Genomic DNA, 24,044 nt, shown 5'->3' on the forward strand with positions numbered 1-24,044 from the left:
GGTCGTGGGTTCAATTCCCACAGATGGCGGCTTTTAATTCCTTTTTTTTTGCGGATAAGAGTTCTATTCAACTTGAAAAACCTTAATTTGGGGGATTCATTGGTGGGACCCAATGCTGTAAATGCACTAAGAGGTTCGACCAAGGAAGGAATGTATTTTAGAGAGAATTCCTTAGAGGCTGACGTGGCAACTAGGGAGAATGCGTTGGACTCTAGTGGGGCCCAAAAGAGTTCGGCCAGATTTGAAAATGATGGAATGCTGCAAGTTGTTCCTCCTCCTTCGTCTTCTATCTCAATGAGGGATGAAGGCTCTCCTCGTCGGAAGCCTGGTCGTCTTAAGAAGGCTCATGCAATAAAGAAAGTGGCTACAAGTAAAAATGGTTTGTTGGCAGAGGAATTCAAGAAGGTAGATGCTACTTTAGGGAAAGTCTCTACAGTAAATAAGAGCCTCTCATTGGGAGAGGAAAGTGCTACTTTGTAACTGTTGATATGAAGCTTTTCTTTTGGAATATTCACGGCATTGGTAATGCGTCTGGTAGAAGGGCCCTTAAAATGTTGTTAATGACTCATCAACCAGACATTTTTTGTGTCGCTGAACCCAAAGTGGATGTCAATAAGTGTCCAATTCTCTTTATTAATAGATTGGGATATTCTTCTAATTTTGTGTATAATTTTCGGCAGGAGAAAGTTCCGAATTTTTGGGTCTTTTGGAAGAGAGTTGCAACGGCCCTATGTTCTCTCTTCATCTGACCAACAACTCTCTTTTCAATTCAAGTGGCAAGGTGTGCAATTTGGTCTATCAGTGATTCATGCTTGTTGTGATAGATCTGATCGCAGACGGCTTTAGGAGGATCTTATTGCTCTCCCTTTGTCCAGCTTACCATTTTTTGTTATGGGGGACTTTAATGCAGCGTTACGGGTGTCTGAAAGGAGGGGTTCGAGCAGATTCCAGCTGGGTGCAGTAGTTGATTTTCAGGCTACCATTGATGCTTGTGAGCTTTTTGAAGTTCCATCTTTGGGTAGGAAATTTACATGGTCAAACCAACGCAAAGTTGGTAATGTTCGTTCGGTCCTTGATAGAAGTTTCTTCAATGCCAGATGGTTAGAGTTGTTTAGTGATTCTAAACAGATCACTCTTCCGACACACTCGTCAGATCACTCTCCGATTTGTGTCTTTGTTGACAAAGGTGTCAAACCAGTAAACTCTCCTTTCAGATTCAATAATTTTTGGATGACTGACGATTCTTTTTTGGAGGTGGTTCGTTTGGCTTGGGTGGAACCAGTTGTTGGTGATCCCATTTTTGTACTAGCACAAAGATTGAAGAATGTTAAGCAGCGTCTTAAAGCTTGGGCAAAAATGACCTTTCCTAATCTTTTTATTGAAGTACAGCAAGCGGAGAAAGATCTAGCATCCTTTCAAACTAATATTGATCAACTTGATATGACAGATGAATATTTTGATCAAGAGGCTTCCTTGAAGTCAAAACTTATACAAGCAATGGATCGTCTGGACTCTCTTCTTCGGCAGAAAGCAAAGGTCAAGTGGTTGAGGGAGGGAGATAGAAATTCAAAAATTTTCCATCTCTCTATTAAACTTAGAAGGAATAAACTCTATTAAATCTTTGTGAAGAATGGATGACACTTGGACATCAAGTTCGGTTGAATTGCAAGATTATGTGGTGACTTACTTTGAAAACTATCATAAAACTGGTTCCTACTTGGGACACCCAGAGTTGTTGTCTGTGATTCCAAAAGTGCTGATGGATGATGATTGTTTATTACTTGAAGGTTTGCCCTCTAATGAGGAGATCAAAGGAGTGGTATGGGACCTAGATCCTGACAGTTCTCCAAGACCAAATGGCTTTTCGGGAAGTTTTTTCCGCAAATGCTGGGATATTGTTTCAACCGATTTTGGGGCTGCAGTTCGATCCTTCTTTCGAAAAGGGAAACTTCCAAAAGGGGTAAATAATTGTTTCCTCACTTTAATTCCCAAGGTGGAGAATGCAGCTACACTGGACAAATTTCGGCCTCTATGTATGGGGAATTTTTTTTGCAAAGCATTGTCAAAGATAATGGCTTCTCGACTGAGTCCTCTTTTGCCTAAGCTTATTTCTGAGGAACAAGGAGCTTTCCAGAAAGGTAAGATGATTTCTGAAAATATTGTTGTAGCTTCTGAACTTACAAATATTTTACATTCTTCTGTTAGAGGGGGAGGGATGAGAATTAAGACTGATATTATGAAGGCTTATGATACTCTATCGTGGGAGTTTTTATTCTTGGTCTTGAAAGCTTTCGGATTTTCAAATAGATGGGTTGGTTGGATTCATGAGATGCTTCAGTCTATTAGAATCTCAGTTTTATTGAATGGGGGACCAGTTGGATTCTTTGGAGTTGAGAAAGGGTTTCGGCAAGGGGACCCTTTATCTCCTCTTCTTTTTCTTCTTGCAGAAGAGGTACTATGCAGGGGCCTTCATTCTTTGATAGTTGCTTGTAGATTGAGAGCTTTGCCAGGTCCCAGGGGAGTAGAAGTTCCTTCCGTACTGATGTATGCTGATGATTTTTTTTTATTCAAATGCTTCTTTATGTTATGTTAAAGCTTTGAAAATTTTCTTATCGAAGTATCAAGAATTTTCGGGTCAACATATCAGTTTGGAGAAGAGTAAGCTTTTTCTTGGACGTGTGCCTCCTAGTCGGAAACAAAAAATTGTGGACATATTAAATATCCCAATTGCTCTCTTTCCTACTCGCTATCTGGGGGTAGATATTTTTAAAGGAAGAGTTACTCGTGTCCAATTGCTGTAAGTTTTAGACAAGATTAAGAATCGACTACAAGGGTGGTGTGGAAAGCTGTTATCTTTGGCAGGTAGAGTGGAGTTGGTACGTTTAGTTATTTCTAGCATGCCGACTCATAATTTTTCAATGTACTGGTGGTCTAGCTCTATTATTTCTCAAGCAGAGGCTTGGATGCGTAACTTCATTTGGACAAGGAGTATAGAGGCTGTGAAGAAGGTTATAGTGTCTTAGGCAAAACTATGTACTCCAAAATGTGAGGGTGGTTTGGGTTTTCGGAGATTAAGAGATGTCAATTTTGCTTCCTTATGCAAGTTGGATTGGACAATTAAACATAAAAACTATGGTTTTGCTCAATTTTTAAAGGGGAAGATGGTGGACAAAAGGGGAAATTTAAAGATTTCTAGGCAGCAGTCATCTTTGATGTTGGGATTGATGAAGGTTTGGGGTTTTGTTCAAGCTAATGAACGGTGGTCAGTTGGAGATGGTCAGAATATAAATTTCTGGTTTGACAGGTGGTTGGGGAATTTTACCATTGCAGACTATATTGGTATTCCTCTAGATCTAGAGGGTCATTTGAAATTGACTATTGTAGATTGTTTACAACAAGGGGAATGGAGATTTCCATCAGTGGCCAATGCCAAATTTTAAGAGGTAATTTCTCTTATTATGTTATATCTTGTTCCTTGTGCTAGTTTTGTTGATATTTGTCATTGGCAAGGTTCGGTGGGGGGAGAGTTTAGTTTTCGATCGGCATGGGATCTCTATCGTAGAAAATGAGAACAACTGGAATGGGCTAAAAGTATTTGGAAGACTTCTTTGCATCCTAGACAACAAGTTTTCTGTTGGAGACTTTTTCATGATAGGCTACCTGTTGATTCTTTGTTGACTCGGAAAGGGATTATGCTGGCCTCTCGTTGTAATCTATGTGGTAAAGCTTCAGAGGACATAGGACATCTCTTTCTTCACTGCTCATTTTCACATGGATGTGGAGAAGCTTTTGCGGCAAAGTTTGGTTATAGTTGGACAGTAAAAGATTCGATTGTAGAGTCGTTCAAGGCTTGGAAACACCAGGCTTCACAGTCTGCTTTACAGACTGCTTGGATTAATGAATGATGTTTGCTTTTATACTTTCTTTGGATGGTCTGCAATCAAATCCGGTTTGAAAATTTAAATTTCAGGACTGATGAGGTGGTGGGTTTAATTTTTTCAGACTTAGTACAGTTTGGCTTTAAAATGGATGGGAGAAAAGTAACTCCTACCATTTTTTCAGATGCAAGAAGATTGAGCCTTCACTTCTCTATCTTTAGTGCTGCTCTTTCGCAAGAAATTTTTTGGTGTCCTCCTGCTACAGGTTGGGTTAAACTAAATATCGATGGGTCTTCTTTAGGCAATCCAGGAAGGTCTGGCGGTGGAGGAGTATTTCGAAATGAAGTTGCTGCAGTGGTTTTCAATTTCAGTATTTTTTTAGATGTTAAAACCAACTTTGAGGTTGAATTAAAATCTTTCATTTACGGATTACGTTGGGCAAAGCATTTACAAATTACAAAGCTTTGGGTAGAAAGTGATTCAAAAGCTGTGGTGATTTTAATACAGCAAAAGAAAATACCTTGGTATATCTTTCATATGTGGAGAGAGTTACAAGAATATTTGTTGACTATAAATTGGAAGATTTCACATTGCTATTGTGAAACTAATACAGTGGCAAATTTTTTTGCAAATTCGGCAGCTAGGACAGGAACTTCTGATATTAAGATTCATTGGTCAGCTTCAATCCTTAATGAACTTGATGTGGATGCCTCTAGATGTCCTAGATTTCGTTTTATGAGTTTGTGGTTTTCTAATCTGAGTAGGAACCAGTGAGGAAGGGTGTATTGGGGGTAACAGTTGTTGCGGGTAAGGGAGGTTGGTTCCTTATAAGGTATTAATTGATGTATTTTTAATATTTTTTTTCGCTTAATATAATGATCCTTTTAGCGAAAAAAATTAAACATTTAGAATAAATATATTGCAACTTGCAAGAGAACTTTAGGACCCTAGTGAAAGAATAAAAGTCTATTATGGATTTTGGAGGCTTTTCTATTATTTTAAATAAAAAAAACTGATAATAAATGCCAAACAATTTAAAATAATAAAAAAAATTTCATAATTGAGAATGATAATTAATGACAAAAAGAGCCTAAATTATGAATCTGGACATTTTCTATTTTTGGTCCAAAGGTCTAAATCATTAAAAGATGAAGATCGGATGAATAGGGCAATCACAGAAATTAGAGCTATGCAAAATCATTTACATGCATACTATGGTGCTTTCCAAGGTTTTTACTACTTTTTTTCTTGTTATATATATATATATATTTTATTTTTTTTTGTAATTTAAAATTTATATTTCTCGATTAACATGTCGAAGTGGGAGGAGCATATTACAACACTCCTCAATATTCTTGATCTAAGGGAATCCATACACACCAGCCTCCATCTCTTTAACATAAAAAAGGGCCAAAGACCATGGGTTAAGCTATGTCACCATGTCTCTTAAAAAAATCTCATTATACAATATGATACTAGCTGTTACACATTCATATTGAATACGGAATTTATCGATACTTCACTTTTTTCCAAGGACAGCCATTGACGGATTGCACCAAAATGTATTGGCTAGTACGATACATCTCTTAAAATCATCTGATGGATACCATACTTGATACTTATGTCTTAAGAGTCCATATCCTCTTCACATGGCCTGCCATGGTATACGAAGACAAATATCTACCGTACAATAAGTAGCAAATATGTTAAATTGATTGCTTGATATTCTTTCAATACTAATTGAGTGGAGACGTGCTAAGCTATGGTCTTGTGTTAAGAATAAATAAAACTACTAAAAACTCTCTAATAATAGCTATGGATCTAAATCATTTTCACTTTTTAGTCAAAAGATCAGAACAATGGAACTTGGAAGATGAAGATCGGATGAATGGTTGGCTTCCATAGAAATTAAAGCTACGCAAATCATTCACATGCATATTATGGTGCTTCCCAAGGTTCTTACTTCTTTCTTTTCTTTTTTTTTTTTTTTTTTTTTTTTTTTTTTTCTCGATTAGCATGGCAATTTACAAACATCACATTGGTATCAAATTTTTATCCGGGCAATGATAAAATTTCACTTATTTGATATTCTCAAAATATGGTAGTAGATTCCATGTTCAACTATCTCGTCATCACAACACTAGGAATTCTATAGCAAAATCAAATTTTGATTGATCAACACAGGTGATATAATTATATAATATTGTAATTAATTGGGATTTTTATTTGCAGCGGCCGCTTTTGGCTACTGCCATAGGTGCTGAATACGCCACGTATTGAAAATATGATCCAACGATTGATAATCAAATGGCAGGGGCATACTTGTAAATACTAATTTTTATTTTTACATTTTAAGGATTTAAAATTTACTAACTTACAAGATGAGGTCCCTGGTATACCCTACTCCCAAGTCCCAAATCCCTCTCTCATTCTTCTCAAGGTTCTTCTAACTGGAAGTTATTGGCTTAATCTGTAAAGGGAAAATCTTTCTCACCTCAAGACCTTTAATAGCCGCAAAGAAACCGAAAGTAGAACGAGCCTTCAGACTATTAGGATCAGCTGGAACCTATATCCGGGGCAATGCTGAAGGCTTAGATCAAGATCATCACCTTCAACTGGATGTCAAGGAAATTTTATATCCTGATGGCACAGGGTGTACAATTTAGAACCCTCGCGGAATCAATTTCAAAGTGTCTGTATAGAATGAGTGATGCAGAGAGGGAGGAAAATTTTGTTTGTCTATGGATTAAACAAATTAACACTACACCAAAGTAGGCCATGGAAAACTCAAGAGTTTGGGTTATTACATAGCTACGACCAACAAGTAACAGGGGAACAGAGGTAATGAAATAAATTTCATGTTGCACCTAATTTAAATCAATTTGGCACCTGGGAGATACTGGTCATTGATTTAAAGATTTAAAAGAATACACAAGGAATATGTACCTATCTTGATCTCCAAAAAGTTGGGATTCATATGCAAGATGATTTTGATAGAGAGAAATATCCAGCTGAGTCGAACAGCCAAGTTAAGATCCAAAAGATCATCGCCGTGTTGCTGCACATCTTTTCATCCACTTCTTCTGTGTTGTTGTAAGATCGGAAATACTTGGATTTGAGGAAGAGACACCAACTTGAGATTCCTGTCTAATGGGTAATTCAGCTGGAAGAGCAGCGGCAGCGCTGGTAAAGGCATTCAGGACCAGAAATGCCAATATTGGAGACAGATCCAAGCCTCCAAGAGGTGGGATAATCCCACGGAAGATGTTCAAGTAAGGATCACATAAAGTGCTGAACCAGGAAATACACCCATCAGGTGGGGATGAGAAAAAGAGAGATCCATTAGAATCACATACGAAACATTTTAAGCACAGAAATGGTATGTAATAGATACTCTTCAGTCTTCAGGGACTAACTTCACATTGCTACCAAATGCATTATCTAGAAGAAAGTTTCCCAAGCAATTGGAATAGAAATTTAGTGTTTCACTCCATGAAAAAACACAAGTTGTTTATGTAGCCAGCAAAATACTGCATGCGAGGAAGCCCTTGCTTCAATTTATAGATCAGTGGACTTCTACATCAGTTTGTATGGTCTAGATTGATAAGCCAGCAGAGTAACCAGAGACTGAAATTGCTGAGAATAGCAAGAAATTATGTTTGGAACTTCGTTGCAAGCCTATAGCAATGTTTTATTCAAATACTGGGAAACTCAAACATTAGCCTTTTCTGACTGCGCATTTCAATATCAGATAATCTAGACCCTGCAGTTTATCTATGACTGTCAGAATTTCTTGAGCACAATAAAAATAGAGACAACTCGCAAAGGTTAAAGAATCATACCTAATTGGGCTAACAATAGCTGGAGGAGAGTTGGGAAACCAGGTCAAAACAAGCCTGACAACTAGCAGTGTATTGTAGATGTTCAAGAAGTTCAGGATTCCATTAGTTGCTACAATCTCTGCAACTGAATCACCAGGTAAAATGGCGGCAAAGTTGTGCATGGAAAGGGAGTGTGAATTCCTGTAGCTTCTACAGTTAACCTGAAAGTAAAATTTAATGAAGAATATAAGTATATTGTGCTGCTTCTTCATATATTGTAAATCTGAACAGTCAAAATATTAACTAAGAGACCATAAAACACAACCAAAACCATAAACACTCTTGAGTTGCAAGTGATACAGTGATATGGACCACATATCCCACTTTGAACAAATGCACAACTTATGATTCTAGGTTCAAGCATGCTCTTGCATGTCCATGTAAGACCATAGAAAATCTGCAAACCATTATAACTCACAAAATAATTGAAGCTCAATTTTACGTAAGCAGAAGCTAAACTAAAACAGAAACGGTTTCCTTTTAAGGATAATGAAACCAAACCTAAAGATACACATAAATTAAATTACGTAGTAACAGTAACTATGTTACCATGGGTTTGGACTGATGATTGCTGTAACTTCTAATAGATTCTAGTAGCTCTAAATTCTATTGTTCTATTGCCAAAAAATCATGACTGCAACACATAATGATCATTTCCCAGCTCTTTAATTTCTGATAATCTATTAGCAAAACAAGGATATGGGCATGTATCTAACAAGTTCATACTGGTATAACGTTAGTAATGCTTTTCCTATAAACACATATGCAGGCAATGTTTTCCCCTTTTGTTATTTCTTGTTGACCATTTTTATTTATTATTATCATAGTTGTCAAGGCGTCGCCTAGGCGTCGCTTAATCGTCGCCTCGGCGTCTGGGCTCCTTCAGAGCGCCTCAAATTGGCGTCGCCTTATTTTTAGGCAATAAGGCGTCCGCTTTTTTTTTCTTTCTTTTTTAAATCACGAGAAAGATGCCTAATCGAAGGCATATATTGAAATACTTATTAGATTTCGATTGTAAAGTATCTATTGTTTGAACCTATATGCATATGTATAATGACGCTACATGTGATCAAATGTTAAAATAAAAATAAAAACAAACAAAATTGAAAGAGATTAAGTTCTTGACTCAAGTCTCACACTCTCACTCTCACTCTAATCCCTAATCTCTTCTCTCTTCCTCTCTTCCTCTCTTCTTCTCTTCCATTCCCGCAGCGACACTCCGGCAAGCAGGTGGGTCGATGACAAGCAACTTCTTCGCTTCCTTTTTTCTTGCGACTTTTTATTTAGGACCTATTATGTGTGGTTTGTAGTATGTTGGATGACTTGAGGTAGTCTGATATTAGTTTTTTTATTATATAAGATATGATAGATTTAGAGTGAATGAGATGTACTCTAAAAATTTCACTTAAAACACCTCAACCGCCTCAAAAGCGCCTCGGAGGGCACCTCGTCGACTCATCGCCTCAATTAGCCTAAACCGCCTTGCATCGCCTTGTCGCCGTGACAACTATGGTTATTATTATTATTATTTCTTTCTTTTTTTTTTTTTTTTTTTTTTTTTGCAGGTGGAAAATAAAAGGCAGAATGATGTACCCTGTTTGAGTTGCTATTGTAATTAGAGTTTTTCCTAATTATATTTCTGATTCCAAGTAGAATTAGGATCTGCAAGTGTACTATCATCTTAGTATAGATGAATACTTGGGGGAGCTGCCGAGCATCATCATCTGTATCTTAGCAGCTCCCCATTATCATCCATCTGTTCTCTTATTTGATTTTCTTACATTCTCAAAAGCATAAATGGCCTGCAATACATTTTAGAGGTAGCGCGGTAAGTAGCAATTTTCTAAGTGGCTACTAAATATTGTTGTCCAACATAAGACCTCTAATAGGAATGTTCTATATCAAAGAAGTATGAAATGAATTTAAGACTCTAAACACCTCTTGTTTTGTTTTGCTTTCCAATCCCTACATGGAGCACAAATGTCTTTTCTTCAACAATAACAACAACAACAACAACAATAAGCCTTGTCCCAACTAAATGGGGTTGGCTACATGGATTCTTGCCCTCCAACCAGCTTCATTCGAGGCCATGCTAGATACAAGGCCTAAGCTATACATATCCTTTCTCACCACTTCTCCTAAGGTTATCTTAGGTCTACCCCTAGCTCTTCTAGTTCCTTAAATATGGATTATATCACTTCTCCGTACAAATGTTTTTTCTTCACATGCATAGTATTTTGTCTCCGGGTAAACCGGCACATGTGCTGGTCAACATTTCCCGAAAGCAATGTTTGTTAGATGATTTGTCCAACATATGGGTGCTTGAGTATTCCACTTGACCTGCTTTGGCCAAATTATAAAATTTTATGGCTGGAGTTACCTCAATTGGGATGTTATGGATAGGCATCTTTCGAATTACTCTTGCAATCTACAGTTCTCTTTTTAACTCTTTGTTTGGTATTTCCTTGGTTGTTTTCACTTTCATTTGGAGTTCGACTTGATTGTTGAGCACTGCCCTACATGGTCAAGACCAAGCTATTCTGTGCAAAAAAACCAGTGCCACCTTCTTGGGGCTGTTCATCTTGTGGCATTATAATAACGCTTATTCACTTTAGGAGGTGAATACAATCTTAACAGTAAGGTCACATTCTTTACAGGAGAAAAAATTCCGGCAACACCATCACTTTGACATCCTTCAGTAAATGCTGAAGTGTTGTATTTTAGTTCAACTCCGGCTGTATATCAAAATGGCGATTTCACTCAGATCCCATCCGTGAGAGCTTTACCTATTTTGATTGTTCTTCTATTTTACTAGTCTCTCAAACCATCTATCTACTGTCATCGTTTTCAACATAAAATGGTTCTTAAATGGGATACTCTTTTCATTTCGGGAAAGAATCCCTCAAATTAAGTTCCCAATGTAGTCATTGCCGTCAACATTGCTCATCAATCATTCCCAATTCTTATTTTTTCAGTAATAGGACTGCTGTAGATGGGGTTCCTAGAAAATCAATAATGAACCATTTTCTTTTCTAACTCGAGTAACTGTTGGAACTGAGCAGAAAAAAAATGATAAACCGAGGTATCAAAATGGAACTGTTTATGAACGAAAACCTGAATCAGAAATAGCAGAAATTTACAATCAAATGAAGAGGAGAGAGAGAGAGAGTTTACCTGCGAGAAGTGGCGGAAATCGGTAGACAAAGATAAGAACTTCTGGAATATAGGGTTACCAGCTGCAGCAGAAGATAATGTTTGCAAACATCGTTCAGCTGCTAAGACGAGGGAGGTGCGTAGGGCCTGGAGAAGATCAGGAACTGCAGACAAGTGATTGTGCTTCGGATTCCATGGTAGGGAAGAAGGTGGAGGAGCACAGGGTGTTCGAGAAAATGTCGGAAAGAGAAAACAGTTGGAGATGAACTTTGCCGCACAAATGGGCGTTGGAGCGGCCAACTCCCCTGAAACAGAGCTTGGGGACATCATGTGTTCGTGTGGTATGAGAGACCGCAGGAATTTTGGTTTAAAGATGATAACGTTTCCGATTGCGAAGAGGATGGATGCAGCGATTCCCATTTAAATAAGTTCCATGTGGCAGCAGAACACGACAAAGTTGAATGGATAACGGACAACCCGTTGGAGCGTAATTTGAGCTGGGTATGGACAATTTTTAATTAGTGGACCCGGGTCGATCCAAATACAAAATAACAAATTACATATACACCCTCTACATTTTGATTGAATTACATCTATCATTATTCGTGAAAAAATTAATTACAAATGCTTTTTTTATTGTTAAGTGTTGGAATTAAATGATGATATCACCAATTAATTAATGTAATGTTTTTTATTTTTTTTCGAATATTGGAAATGTAATGCCGTTTGCAAGGGTCAAACCCAAGACTTTTCCACTGAGAAGTGCAGATCTTTACCACTCAACTAACCCTGCATTGGCTATTTACTTTTTTGTTCTAGTGTCATTTAAAAAGCAAATTATCTCCACACTTAACAATAAGGGACATTTGTATTTTCTTTTAAGAATAATCTCACTAACCTTGATTGGAATCAACACCCCTTGCCGGTGGTACTGGTTTCGTGGGACGACCAAGCAACTCGGCAACAAAAGAAAGCACATCCTTCTCCCCTAAACCCTCAACTCATTAGGGTGTGAGCGCCTCCGTTTACCAAGTAGAGTCTCGTGAAATCTTCCTTCTTTGCCTTCAATTACATCTGAAAACGACTTATAAACTTTATTATGATCATCCTAATAATATAATTAATTCAAAATTTAGGGGTCTATATGTAATTTGCTCTTTAAAAGGCAGAAGAAAGAATGGTAAAATGAATATGTAGTATATTTGTTACTGATGACATTATCATTTAACCCCAACATTTAATAATTAATTTTTTTTAGAAGTAATATATGTAATTAATTCAAATTTTAGAGGGCCTATCTATAATTTGTCCTTTATAAAAGGAGCAATGCGGAAAAGAAAAAAAAAAATCAGTTGCTGTACATCACTGTATTTATAAACTAAATAGAAGATTTGAGAATAAAAGTTTGACTTTAAAAATAAAATAAAATAAAAAAAACCTCAATGGTCTTTCTATTTGGTTTTAATCTCAGCCATATTTGGTACATAGGCGCAATCCTGTAATTGCTTTGATTGTATCAATCTGAAATATTGCAAGAATCATAAATTCATTTGGTAATTGAATGATTTTTTTCGTCAGAATGAAATTTACTCAATATTGAAATTGTGTGTCCAAGCGATGGCATCATCTACATAGAGTTTATGGAGTCAGGAAATGGATTCTGGTCAGACTGTCTTACCAACAACTTACAGTGCCTCCATTGATGGCAAATCAACTTCGGAATTAGCTTCCTTGGAATAAACAATTAATTCACAAATTTATGTATCTTTAAGAAAATGGATTTAATTTGGTCATTGAGTTTTGCCTGAGATGTATTTGCAAAAGAGCATTGAAACGAGATAAGTTGGAGCATTATATGGCAATTGTAACATGAGGTCAAAGGAAAAAGCTCAAATTATCATGCACAATGCTTTGAATATTGCAAGAAACAAACACACCTTATACTGATGGACTAATACACACAACATCAATCAAGCATTCAAGCTACCAAAACCCAAACTGACCCAAAATGAAAGTATAAAACAACACGTAGTTGTCCGGACAACAAGAATACCTCACTCCACTTCAATGACCACATCACTAATAGACCCGTTTCTGTATATAAATTTCTTCATACGCCTTCAAAATCAGTTTTCACCCACTGCCCATACTTGCTCTTCATCTTCTCATCCAACTCCTTAGCTTTAATCTCTGCAATCTTAGCTGCATTGGCCATGGATTCCTCCTGTATTTGAGCCATTCTCCTACTCCTCTTCCTTGACATAGCCTCCCTCTCTGCTTCCAACCCTTCATAGTCTTTAGCCCAAGCCCTGTGAACCGCACAAGTAATCATCAATGCCCCCAATTGCATGATAAACATGGCCATCAGAATCCCACAGTCCACCCTGATCAAGAACAGAGCTTCCTTAGGATCTCTTGTCGACTTAATCAACTGGAGACTCGAATTCTCTCGAGCAAACAGGGCTATTACGGAGAGCAATTGGCCAATGGACGCCGCAATGACTAGTGAGACATGGGTTACGAAGCACATGTGTGTGAGCTGAGAGTAGAAGCTTATGAGGGAAGAGAGGAGGGAGAGGAATGAGACCAATAGCAATGCCCAGCCAAGAGAAGTTGGGGGATTCTTGAGAAGTATGACAGGAGCTAGAGATGCTGATGCAAGGATGAACAGAATGAAATTGAGACATGAGAGTAAAATGCTTGGGATTGCAGAAGAGCTTCTCAGCTTGGAAGAGGACGAAGAAGCCATTTGGGTTTCAATTCTGTTCTTGGCAGAAGGAGAAATCTGGATGCAGAACATATATGCAGAGAAAAGTAAGATTTTTGGCCGTTGGACACCGGAAAGTGCAACGGCTAGTATGGTCCTCGAATGTTTTTTCCATGGAATTCACTCCCTCTCTCATTTTTTGAGTTTAGGATTTAAATATTTGAATCATGGCTTCTTCACTCTTAAGAACGGATTAAATACTAACCGTTAGAAAGTCTGTTTTGACCTCTTTACCCTCATGGTGATGCCTTGTATTCCGACGATGGAAGAACATTCAAATTCTAAGGGTAAAAAAGTAATTCTAGAGGCATGATTTATCAGGAAAAAACATTCTTAACGGTAACATTCTCGAATTGAGAGCCAGAAAAGGCACTGGAGAAATGAGAAGGGAAACCGTCACCCATAAGAGTGGCCGATTTGGAGAGAAAAGGAGCAAAGTTGAAGTAGAGAGAGAAAGCAAGTAGTTTTTCGCTTTGGGAGGGTTTCAAGGAGAGATTGAGAGTATCTTTATAGCTTGCTTCGTTTCTTGAGGGTTTGCTTCGATTAGGCTTGGATTCCAAGCCTTGAGGCTAGTAAGTTTTGCTTGAGGGTTTACTATGAACATGTATCGGTACAGCCTTCAAAAGGGGAAAAATCAAGGGTTTCTCATCTGAAGATGAAGACGGGTTGCAGAGGCGGAGTTCGATCTCTTGTGAATATTTTTTGTGGATAAGCAATAATGGGTCAGCCAAAGCAAGCTGCAGAGCCTTATGATGGCAAAGTATCTGATTGACAGGATGCTAAGCCAATCAAGGTTAGTTATCTAACTTACTCATTCTTTATATACGTTAGCTGCTAAGCCTTATGCATGTTTTGGAGTGGAAATGTACAAATGACTGCTGCTCGCATGTCTATGTTGTTTGCTATTTTTTTTCTTTTCTGGTTTATAAGTTGTCTGATGACTGCTTGGGACATTGCAGAGTGCTCCAAATTTTGATTTGGTGAACAGTTTATTCTTAGCAATAAGAAAGGTAACTGTTACATTTTCTGAATTAGATCAGATATAATCAAATAACAAAAGTGCTTCCGAGTTTCCATTAATGAACAATTTCCTTTTTGGGGGATTGTCACATAAGTTGATCTAGTGAGGATTCACCGAACAATAAGAGAAAGAATAAATAATATATATATACACGGCATCATGGTTATTAAAGTGGCAAAGCGGCCAAAGCGATTGGGGATCCGTTTTGGCAATTAGGCGACTTAGCGGCGCTTAGGCGGCAATAAAGCTACCAAAGCGGTTTAGTCAATATTTTTAATATAACTACTTTTAAGTTACTTTTTATAATAAACTAAAGTACTAAACAAACATTCAACAATCACATTCATAAAAATATAAATAAAAAAGGGATAATTACTGTTGCCCCCTTGTACTTTTATTTTATTACTAATAAAACCCTGTTCTTTACAAAATTACTGTTGCCCCCTTCCTTATAACGGTGTTAAGTAGCCGTTAAGTTTGAATATGTAATGTCCACTTTGTCCTTCATTAAAATTAAGAAATCAAAAGACGATACTACCCATTTATAAAAACCAGATTAAATGTCAATTTTACCCTAACTTCATTTATTTTGAATTAAAAAAATATTGGTTTTCCACCTTCACTAAACTTATTTTTTTTGAATTAAAGAAATTGGCAAAATTCAAATTCGATTTGGTTTCCCACCTTCTCCTCTAGCATACGTAGGGAAGGAAACCACAAATTTTTTTTTTTTTTTTGGGGGACTGGTGCTTTTTTAATATTGGAAACGAAACGTAACACCTCCCCATGGGAGTTTAGACTTTTAACCGCTTTACTAACCCACCATTGATGAAACACAAAATCTTGCCAGAGAAGGAATTAACGAAGTAAGTGATATTCAGTTTCCAAATCTGAGTTGAATTCTATCTTCCCTCCTCTTCGGTTTCTATTTTAATTTTATTCAATTATTATTTCTTTATTTTGGTGATTTTTTTTTAGAGTAAAACAGATTATGATTATTTTTTTCTCTACAATTAATTAAGGGTATTACTGTAACTTGACAAAAGGGTAAATAAGTAAAGAGATAAGTAAAATGGTATTTTGGGATTTTTTTAAAAATATGGAGATGCCACATCATCAGTAAACTAACGGAATTTAACAGTAAGGGGGCATTAGTAATTATAGACAAAGTTAAAGGTTGGATTAGTAATTTTGCAAAATACAGGGGATACATTAGTAATAAAATCAAAGTATAGGGGGGCAATAGTAATTATCCCAATAAAAAAACATTCAAGAATTACATTATGAAAAATTATCCAAAAAAATAATAAAAACATAACTTCATCTCATAAAGCATCATAAGTTCATAACAATAATTATGTAGTTAGTAATTAATGTGAAAAATGAAAATGGAAGTAGTAATTTTACATTCTTACTTACCTCTATGATAGTGTGATGCCAAATAAGTGTATTGTAATCTTGTGCATAGATCCTATGAGCATTCAACAGATGACCTCACTCCTCATTTGACCCTGTCAGTCTATACTCACACTAGAGTTAATATAATCCAAAAGTAATAAGTAAGCAAAATAAACTAAACTAAAATGCCAACAGTTAGTAACTAGTAACCTTTAGACTTAAAACTTAATTCTTAAACAATTAACAACCGAATACTTAATAAAGAAAGAAAAGTCAAAAACACAAGTCCATGCTAACTTCCAAGTTCCAAAAGCAAATGTTAATTGTTTAGTCCACAAAGTGACAAAACACAACTTCATAAGAAACTTCAATTCCAATCCCGCAAAGCCAAATCATCTTCTTCTTCCGCCACTTCTTTGTCTTGCGGGATTCGTTGGTTGCATGCCATAGTCATCCTCAATATCAAGATCATCATGCACATTTGGGCCATCTGGCATTACTTGTTGATATTGTTCTTCATCACCTGAATCTGAAAACTGCTCATCCCTTAATATATTCCTACAAGATTTACGCCGTTGATAGGTATTAAGGTTAGGTGCAGGTTCAGGTTGTGCATTTGTAGCCACTCCACTAGCTGACCCTTCTAAGCCTTCTCCTCTCCTTAGTCTGTTATACCCATGGAATGAAGAACCTGCTCCACTTGCCATTGATACCGCTCTCCAAGTGAGGTAATCCTCAGGATGGACTAATTCATCATCAGATTCACTAGTAAGCCACTCACTACTCCAATCTTACTCCTCAAGAATCAATGGATTATAATTTCTACCTTGTTCCTTCCTTTCTTGGTACCTTCTTTGGAGACACGCCGGTTAAATTGAATGTAAACAAGATCATTTAAAATGTTGATGCTCTAAGCGGTTCCTCTTCTTTGTATGAATCTAAAAAATAATAAACAATTGAATAAGTATTTTAAGTCTAATTATCTAAAATGAAAAAAATAAAAAATGTTAGTTTTGAAGTACTCAAAAATTCAAATGTATTCCAGTTGTGCTCACAACCAAAAGATGAGCAACAAAGTCCAAGCAAACACAATGCAAGGGTTTTAAGTTCAGTAGCATAGGTTCCGTTTGATTTCCACAATCAACTATAATTTTGCTAGATCGTCTAGATTCTTCATCCAATTGACAAGCCTTAAAAAACTTGCCTGGATTTGGGAAAAATGTGGACAAAGTATAAAGGCCTCTCCATTTGATTTGTCTAATGCCTCTCAATGATCTTGATGATCTTCTTCCATTTTTTTTCTACCCCCTAAAAATTTGCTATGATGCTCTTCTATGCATGTTCTATTGCTAAATATACTTCAGGCATTGCAGGCCTCTCATCCCCATCTACTATTCTTAACACTTGAAGAAGAGGTAATGATGCCCTTAAGCAATCATTAAAGCCATTCCAAAATTGTGCAGCAAGGATGATTTCAACAACTTGCTTCCCTACTTCTGTCTTTGAGAACCTAGAAGAATCCCACTCTTCACAAAGAAATAGTCGCATCAAAGCATCCTTATGCTTCAATAGGCTCTATAGCGTAAAAAATGAGGATGCAAATCTGGTGGCACAGTGCCTCACTAAATCTGCTCCTCTTGTCTTTACCCTCATAGCATCAAGTAAACGAGCATGCCTATAAATGAAGCTTGTAACTTTTCTTGCCTTAACAATGATGGACTTGTATGACTATGTATTCCCTACCTCCTCCATCATAAGATTTATGCAATGAGCCGCACATGGAGTCCAGAACAATATCTTTCTCTTCTCCATCAACAATCTACAAGCAGCAACATAGTTGGCAGCATTATCTGTTACCACTTGGACGACATTTTGCTCCCCAATTTCTTCCACCTTACTATCAAGAAGCCGAAATAATTAATTAGCATCATGTCTTTCACCGGATGCATCAACAGATCCTAAGCAAAAACTCGCTTCTGGACAGTTGACAAGAAAATTTATCAAATGTCTTCCTTTCTTATCTGTTCATCCATCAGACATTAGAGTGCAGCCATGCATTGTCCAATAAGTCTGATATTGCTTCTTCAAATCATCAATTTTTTCCTTCTCGGACTTCAATATGGGAGGTCTAAAATCATGGAATGAAGGGGGCTTGAAACCTGGCCCATATTGCCCAACTGCCTCAATCATCACCTCAAAACTTCGCAACTTTGAATGCGTTGAAGGGGATACAGATTCATAAGCCCAGGTAGCAATACCGGCTCGGACAAAATTTCTTTCATCCTTGGATCTCATGCGGTTCTCCATGGTTGTTTGACAAGGCCCTTTTAAGTGCCTCCTTGCAATTACTTCTTCCTCTGGACTTGGCCTTGTATAAGCATCCATAGGACCCCTTGGCCTTGAGGCCCTTGCTTGACTTAATTTTTTCGAAATGACAAGTTTTTTTTGTCTTGAAGCTGTCCCTGAGCTTGGAAATTCAGGTGTGCCAAAGCCCCCGCTAGATCGGACTCCAAAGGTGTAAGCTGTACCCCCTTCAAGCTCTTCTTCATCGACATTTTCATCATTAGTTGAGTCATCTAAACTTATAGTTCTCGTCCTCATATTTTTGTGTAGTGTTGCTCTCATCTCCTCTATAATTCCTGAAGTGGTTTTTGTGCATTTGCCTATATCACGATAGCTACCAACTAAGTGTTCATTCAATCTCTTAATTCCAGCTTTGCTATCCTTCCCACAAAGAATACTACTCACGATATTCTTATTATCCAAAAAAGGCCAGTAGCCATATTTCCATCTAGGATCCTTTGATTTAGCCCTTCTATTAGGATCCTTTAGAAGATCCTATCCCGCAGTACTATTAGTAGTACCGGCACGAGACGAATCCCCAACAGTTCTAAAATTTCAATCTAAAAACCAGGGTCCGAATCGTATGGCTACTGATAGCACCACACCAAAATACTGTTGGAGATCCATCTCGTGCCGGTACTACTAATTGTACTGCGGGATATGATCCTCTAAAGGATCCTAATAGAAGGGCTAAATCAAAGGATCCTGGATGGAAATATGGCTACTGACCTTTTTTGGATAATAAGAATACCATGAGTTGTATTCTTTGAGGGAAGGATAGCAAAGCTAGAATTAAGAGATTGAATGAACACTTAGTTGGTGGCTATCGTGATATAGGCAAATGCACAAAAACCACTTCAGGAATTATAGAGGAGATGAGAGCAGCACTACACAAAAATATGAGGACAAGAACTATAAGTTTAGATGACTCAGCTAATGGTGAAAATGTCGATGAAGAAGAGCTTGAAGGGGGTACAGTTACACCTTTGGAGTCTGATCTTGTGGGGGCTTTGGCACACCTAAATTTCCAAGCTCAGGGATAGCTTCAAGGAAGGACCTCAAGGCCAAGGGGTCCTATGGATGCTTATACAAGGCCGAGTCCAGAGGAAGTAGTTGCAAGGAGGCACTTAAAAGGGCCTTGTCAAACAACCATGGAGAACCGCATGAGATCCGAGGATGAAAGAAATTTTGTCCGAGTCGGCATTGCTACCTAGGCTTATGAATCTGGTATCCCCTTCAACGCATTCAGGTTGCGAAGTTTTGAGGTGATGATTGAGGCAGTTGGGCAATATGGGCTAGGTTTCAAGCCCCCTTCATTCCATGATTTTAGAGCTCCCCTATTGAAGTCCGAGAAGGAAAAAATTGATGATTTGAAGAAGCAATATCAGACTTATTGGACAATGCATGGCTGCACTCTAATGTCTGATGGATGGACAGATAAGAAAGGAAGACATTTGATAAATTTTCTTGTCAACTGTCCAGAAGCGAGTTTTTGCTTAGGATCTGTTGATGCATCCGGTGAAAGACATGATGCTAATTAATTATTTCGGCTTCTTGATAGTAAGGTGGAAGAAATTGGGGAGCAAAATGTCATCCAAGTGGTAACAGATAATGTTGCCAACTATGTTGCTGCTTGTAGATTGTTGATGGAGAAGAGAAAGAAATTGTTCTGGACTCCATGTGCGGCTCATTGCATAAATCTTATGATGGAGGAGATAGGGAGTCATACAAGTCCATCATTGTTAAGGCAAGAAAAGTTACAAGCTTCATTTATAGGCATGCTCGTTTACTTGATGCTATGAGGGTAAAGACAAGAGGAGCAAATTTAGTGAGGCACTGTGCCACCAGATTTGCATCTTCATTTTTACGCTGCAGAGCCTATTGAAGCATAAGGATGCTTTGATGCGACTATTTCTTTGTGAAGAGTGGGATTCTTCTAGGTTCTCAAAGACAGAAGTAGGGAAGCAAGTTGTTGAAATCATCCTTGCTGCACAATTTTGGAATGGCCTTAATGATTGCTTAAGGGCATCATTACCTCTTCTTCAAGTGTTAAGAATAGTAGATGGGGATGAGAGGCCTGCAATGCCTGAGGTATATTTAGCAATGGAACATGCATAGAAGAGCATCATAGCAAAAGAAAATGGAAGAAGATCATGGAAGAAGATCATCAAGATCATTGAGAGGCATTAGACAGATCAAATGGAGAGGCCTTTATACTTGTCCACATTTTTCCTAAATCCAGGCAAGTTTTTTAAGGCTTGTCAATTGGATGAAGAATCTAGACGATCTAGCAAAATTATAGTTGATTGTGGAAATTAAACAGAACCTGTGCTACTGAACTTAAGCTTGGACTTTGTTTCTCATCTTTTGGTTGTGAGCGCAACTGGAGTATATTTGAATTTGTGAGTACTTCAAAACTAACATTTTTTATTTTTTTCATTTTAGATAATTAGACTTAAAATACTTATTCAATTGTTTATTATTTTTCAGATTCATACAAAGAAGAGGAACCGCTTAGAGCATCAGCGTTTTAAATGATCTTGTTTACATTCAATTTAATCGGCGTCTCCAAAAAGGTACCAAGAAAGGAAGGAACAAGGTAGAAATTATAATCCATTGATTCTTGAGGAGTTAGATTGGAGTAGTGAGTGGCTTACTGGTGAATCTGATGATGAATTAGTCCATCCTGAGGATGACCTCACTTGGTGATCGGTATCAATGGCAAGTGGAGCAGGTTCTTCATTCCATGGGTATAACAGACTAAGGAGAGGAGAAGGCTTAGAAGGGTCAGCTAGTGGAGTGGCTGCAAATGCACAACCTGAACCTGCACCTAACCTTAATACCTATCAACGGCGTAGTACTGGTAGGAATATATTAAGGGATGAGCAGTTTTCAGATTCAGATGATGAAGAACAATATCAACAAGTAATATCAACAAGTAATGCCAGATGGCCCAAATGTGCATGATGATCTTGATATTGAGGATGACTATGGCATGCAACCAACAAATCCTGCAAGATAGCAAGTGGCTGAAGAAGAATATGATTTGGCTTTGCGGGATTGGAATTGAAGTTTCTTATGAAGTTGTGTTTTGTCACTTTGTGGACTGAACAATTAACATTTGCTTTTGGAACTTGGAAGTTAGCATGGACTTGTGTTTTTGACTTTTCTTTCTTTATTAAGTATTCAGTTTTAATTGTTTAAGAATTAAGTTTTAAGTCTATAGGTTAGTTTAGTTTATTTTGCTTACTTATTACTTATTACTTTTGGATTATGTTTGTAATACGTACTCCAAAAGTAGTTCAATTCAATTAATTGATGGGGGAAAGATTCTTTACCTGGATTCGCTTTCCCTTTTATGAAGTATTTGCAGCGGAAGTCTAGATCCACTTTCTCATTCAACCACCAAAGCTCTACCGGGGCGATTCCACAATCACTAGGAAAGGGAATGATATCCACAACCCAAATGCCGTGGATTAATGGAATGAAGATCAAAAGCGAGGAAAGGAAAAAATTTCCAAGCCTGCGATTCTAAGAGAGAGGGAGAGAGAGATGGAGCCGCCGTTTCTCAGAGATAAATCTCGTGCGAATGAATCACACACTTACTCACTAATGCGGTGGTTACCAAAATATATAACCCTATTTTGTAACCGTCCTAATAGTGAGTTTCCAATATTGCCCTTGGGCATTTAATTTATTAATTATATTAATAAATTCCAACAACTCCCACTTGCGCAAGGGCAAGTGTTAATCTTTCAATGTGTCCCAGACACAAATGTATATCCCAGATATACACATTCAATCTCTTTGCTATGTATCCCAGATACATAGACCTCTTGTGTCCCAGACACACATGTATATTCCAGATATACATATATATTGATCTCTTCACTATGTATCCCAGATACATAGACCACCTGTGTCCCAGACACTAATATCCACAAGTCGTATTGGCAAAATGGGTTGTGCGACCGGTGATATACCTGCACGCGTGAGCCCCAAACTAGAAACCTTCCCAGAAGGCCAGAATGGCACATCACTCATAGAAACAAATCAAATAAGCATTAGTATAACACAGTGTCCTAGGTTTATTCAAACTCACAAGACTAAAGGTATCTCGATCCCTCTGAGAGATCACCTTCTTGTCCTAAAAATGTTCACTACTGTAACACATACAGTTGGCGCCAGCAAACACCTTTTAAGGTGCAGTTGAATCAAACCTTTCCTTTCGCCCCAAACCATCACTACACTTAGGATTGACTCCTTTCTCGGTAGTGCCCCTTTAGGTCGAATCTATCATGACCATAGGTAACACCCCAAAGTAGCCACATCAACCCTTCGTTTCATGATGTCGTCGAAAGTCACTAAGAACACTAATGGACCATAAGGTCCAGGACTCACACAATGAGAGGAGCAGGGATCCATCCTCTCATTTCCAATGATCGCTAAGCACACATAGTATGATATATGTGCTATGGTGGAGCATTCTATATACAATAGAACGTATGTCCATCTCAACACCATACAGGTCTTAGTCTAGTCGCAACCTCTTGCGCCTAACCCGAGTTTCTTTATTGTCGCCACCCTAGCGCCACATAAAGTACTCGCACCTGGCTCCTATAGGCAACATAAATTGTGGGAACATTCATGTCGATTCTCTTTACAATAGAGAAACTCATCTTGATTCCAAATCAAGGAGACATCATGACTATGAATTGACCTACACAAAGTCATTCACAATCTGTCTCATCTCTGCTCGCCTCCAAGGAGCCAGAGGCGAATGCTCGTGTGAGTGAGCCATTCTCTTGCCTATTGACATATCTTGTTTTATGCTAGCAAAACACAATCACATAGAAAGTGAATAAAAAAAATGCTGGAATGAACTCATATTACTCATTAATAAGAAAGTCTCAGTACAAAAATAAGTCACAATCTACGCAAGCCCAAGGATTTTACATGAGAAATAAAAACATCCTTGGCTATAGGTTTGGTAAGAGGGTCAGCTACCATCAAACTAGTAGATATGTGCTTAAGTACAACTTTCTTCCTTGATGTAATGTCTCTAACAAAGTGATATCTCAACTGTATATGTTTGGTCTTCCCATGATACTTGGGGTCCTTGACATAGCTAAGAGCTGCCGTACTATCACAGTAGACAAGGGCAGCCTCTTTGGATGTCATCACAATCCCAGTATGTCGAAGGAATCTCCTCAACCAAATAGCCTCTTGAACCGCAGCTGAGCATGCCACAAACTCTGCTTCCATGGTCGAGAGGGATATACAAGCCTGCTTCTTGCTACACCACGAAATGGCCCCACCATTCAGCAAGAAAGCATATCCAGAGGTTGATTTGCGCTCATCGATGTCTCTAGCCCAGTCGGCATCAGTATAGCCAACTAACCGCAAATCTGATCCTTGGTAACACAACATGTAGTTACTCGTTCCTCCGAGATATCTCAATATCCTCTTGACTGCTTTCCGGTGCTCTATGCACGGGTTTGATTGGTACCGACTAACCAAACCCATTGCATAACAAATATCCGGCCTAGTACACATCATAGCGTACATTAGGCTACCCACTGCACTGGAATTTGGAACTCTTT

At 37.9% G+C, this 24,044-nt stretch overlaps 3 protein-coding genes across 3 annotated transcripts; 1 reads left to right on the forward strand and 2 right to left on the reverse strand.

The window, feature by feature from the left end:
- Positions 1-150: 150 nt before the first annotated feature.
- LOC149011894 (uncharacterized) lies at positions 151-6,158 on the forward strand. Its single transcript, XM_089162787.1, has 5 exons — positions 151-476; positions 681-781; positions 911-1,541; positions 1,630-2,311; positions 6,111-6,158. The coding sequence occupies exons 1-5, from the start codon at positions 151-153 to the stop codon at positions 6,156-6,158; spliced, it is 1,788 nt and encodes a 595-aa protein (XP_089018913.1).
- Positions 5,963-11,316, reverse strand: LOC149011895 (ylmG homolog protein 2, chloroplastic-like). The gene is made up of 3 exons (XM_089164100.1): positions 10,934-11,316; positions 7,721-7,920; positions 5,963-7,169 (listed from the first exon to the last, which is right to left on the reverse strand). Exons 1-3 carry the CDS (start codon positions 11,240-11,242, stop codon positions 6,923-6,925), a joined length of 756 nt encoding a protein of 251 aa, XP_089020226.1. The 5' UTR covers positions 11,243-11,316; the 3' UTR covers positions 5,963-6,922.
- A 1,470-nt stretch (positions 11,317-12,786) lies between these two features.
- On the reverse strand, positions 12,787-13,792 carry LOC149011896 (uncharacterized). The gene has a single exon (XM_089163792.1). The coding sequence runs from the start codon at positions 13,710-13,712 to the stop codon at positions 13,023-13,025; it is 690 nt and encodes a 229-aa protein (XP_089019918.1). The 5' UTR covers positions 13,713-13,792; the 3' UTR covers positions 12,787-13,022.
- Positions 13,793-24,044: the final 10,252 nt, after the last annotated feature.

This window comes from Hakea prostrata, chromosome 7, assembly GCF_041222555.1.
Source record: "Hakea prostrata isolate BN-2017 chromosome 7, UWA_Hpros_2, whole genome shotgun sequence".
Lineage (NCBI taxonomy): Eukaryota > Viridiplantae > Streptophyta > Magnoliopsida > Proteales > Proteaceae > Hakea > Hakea prostrata.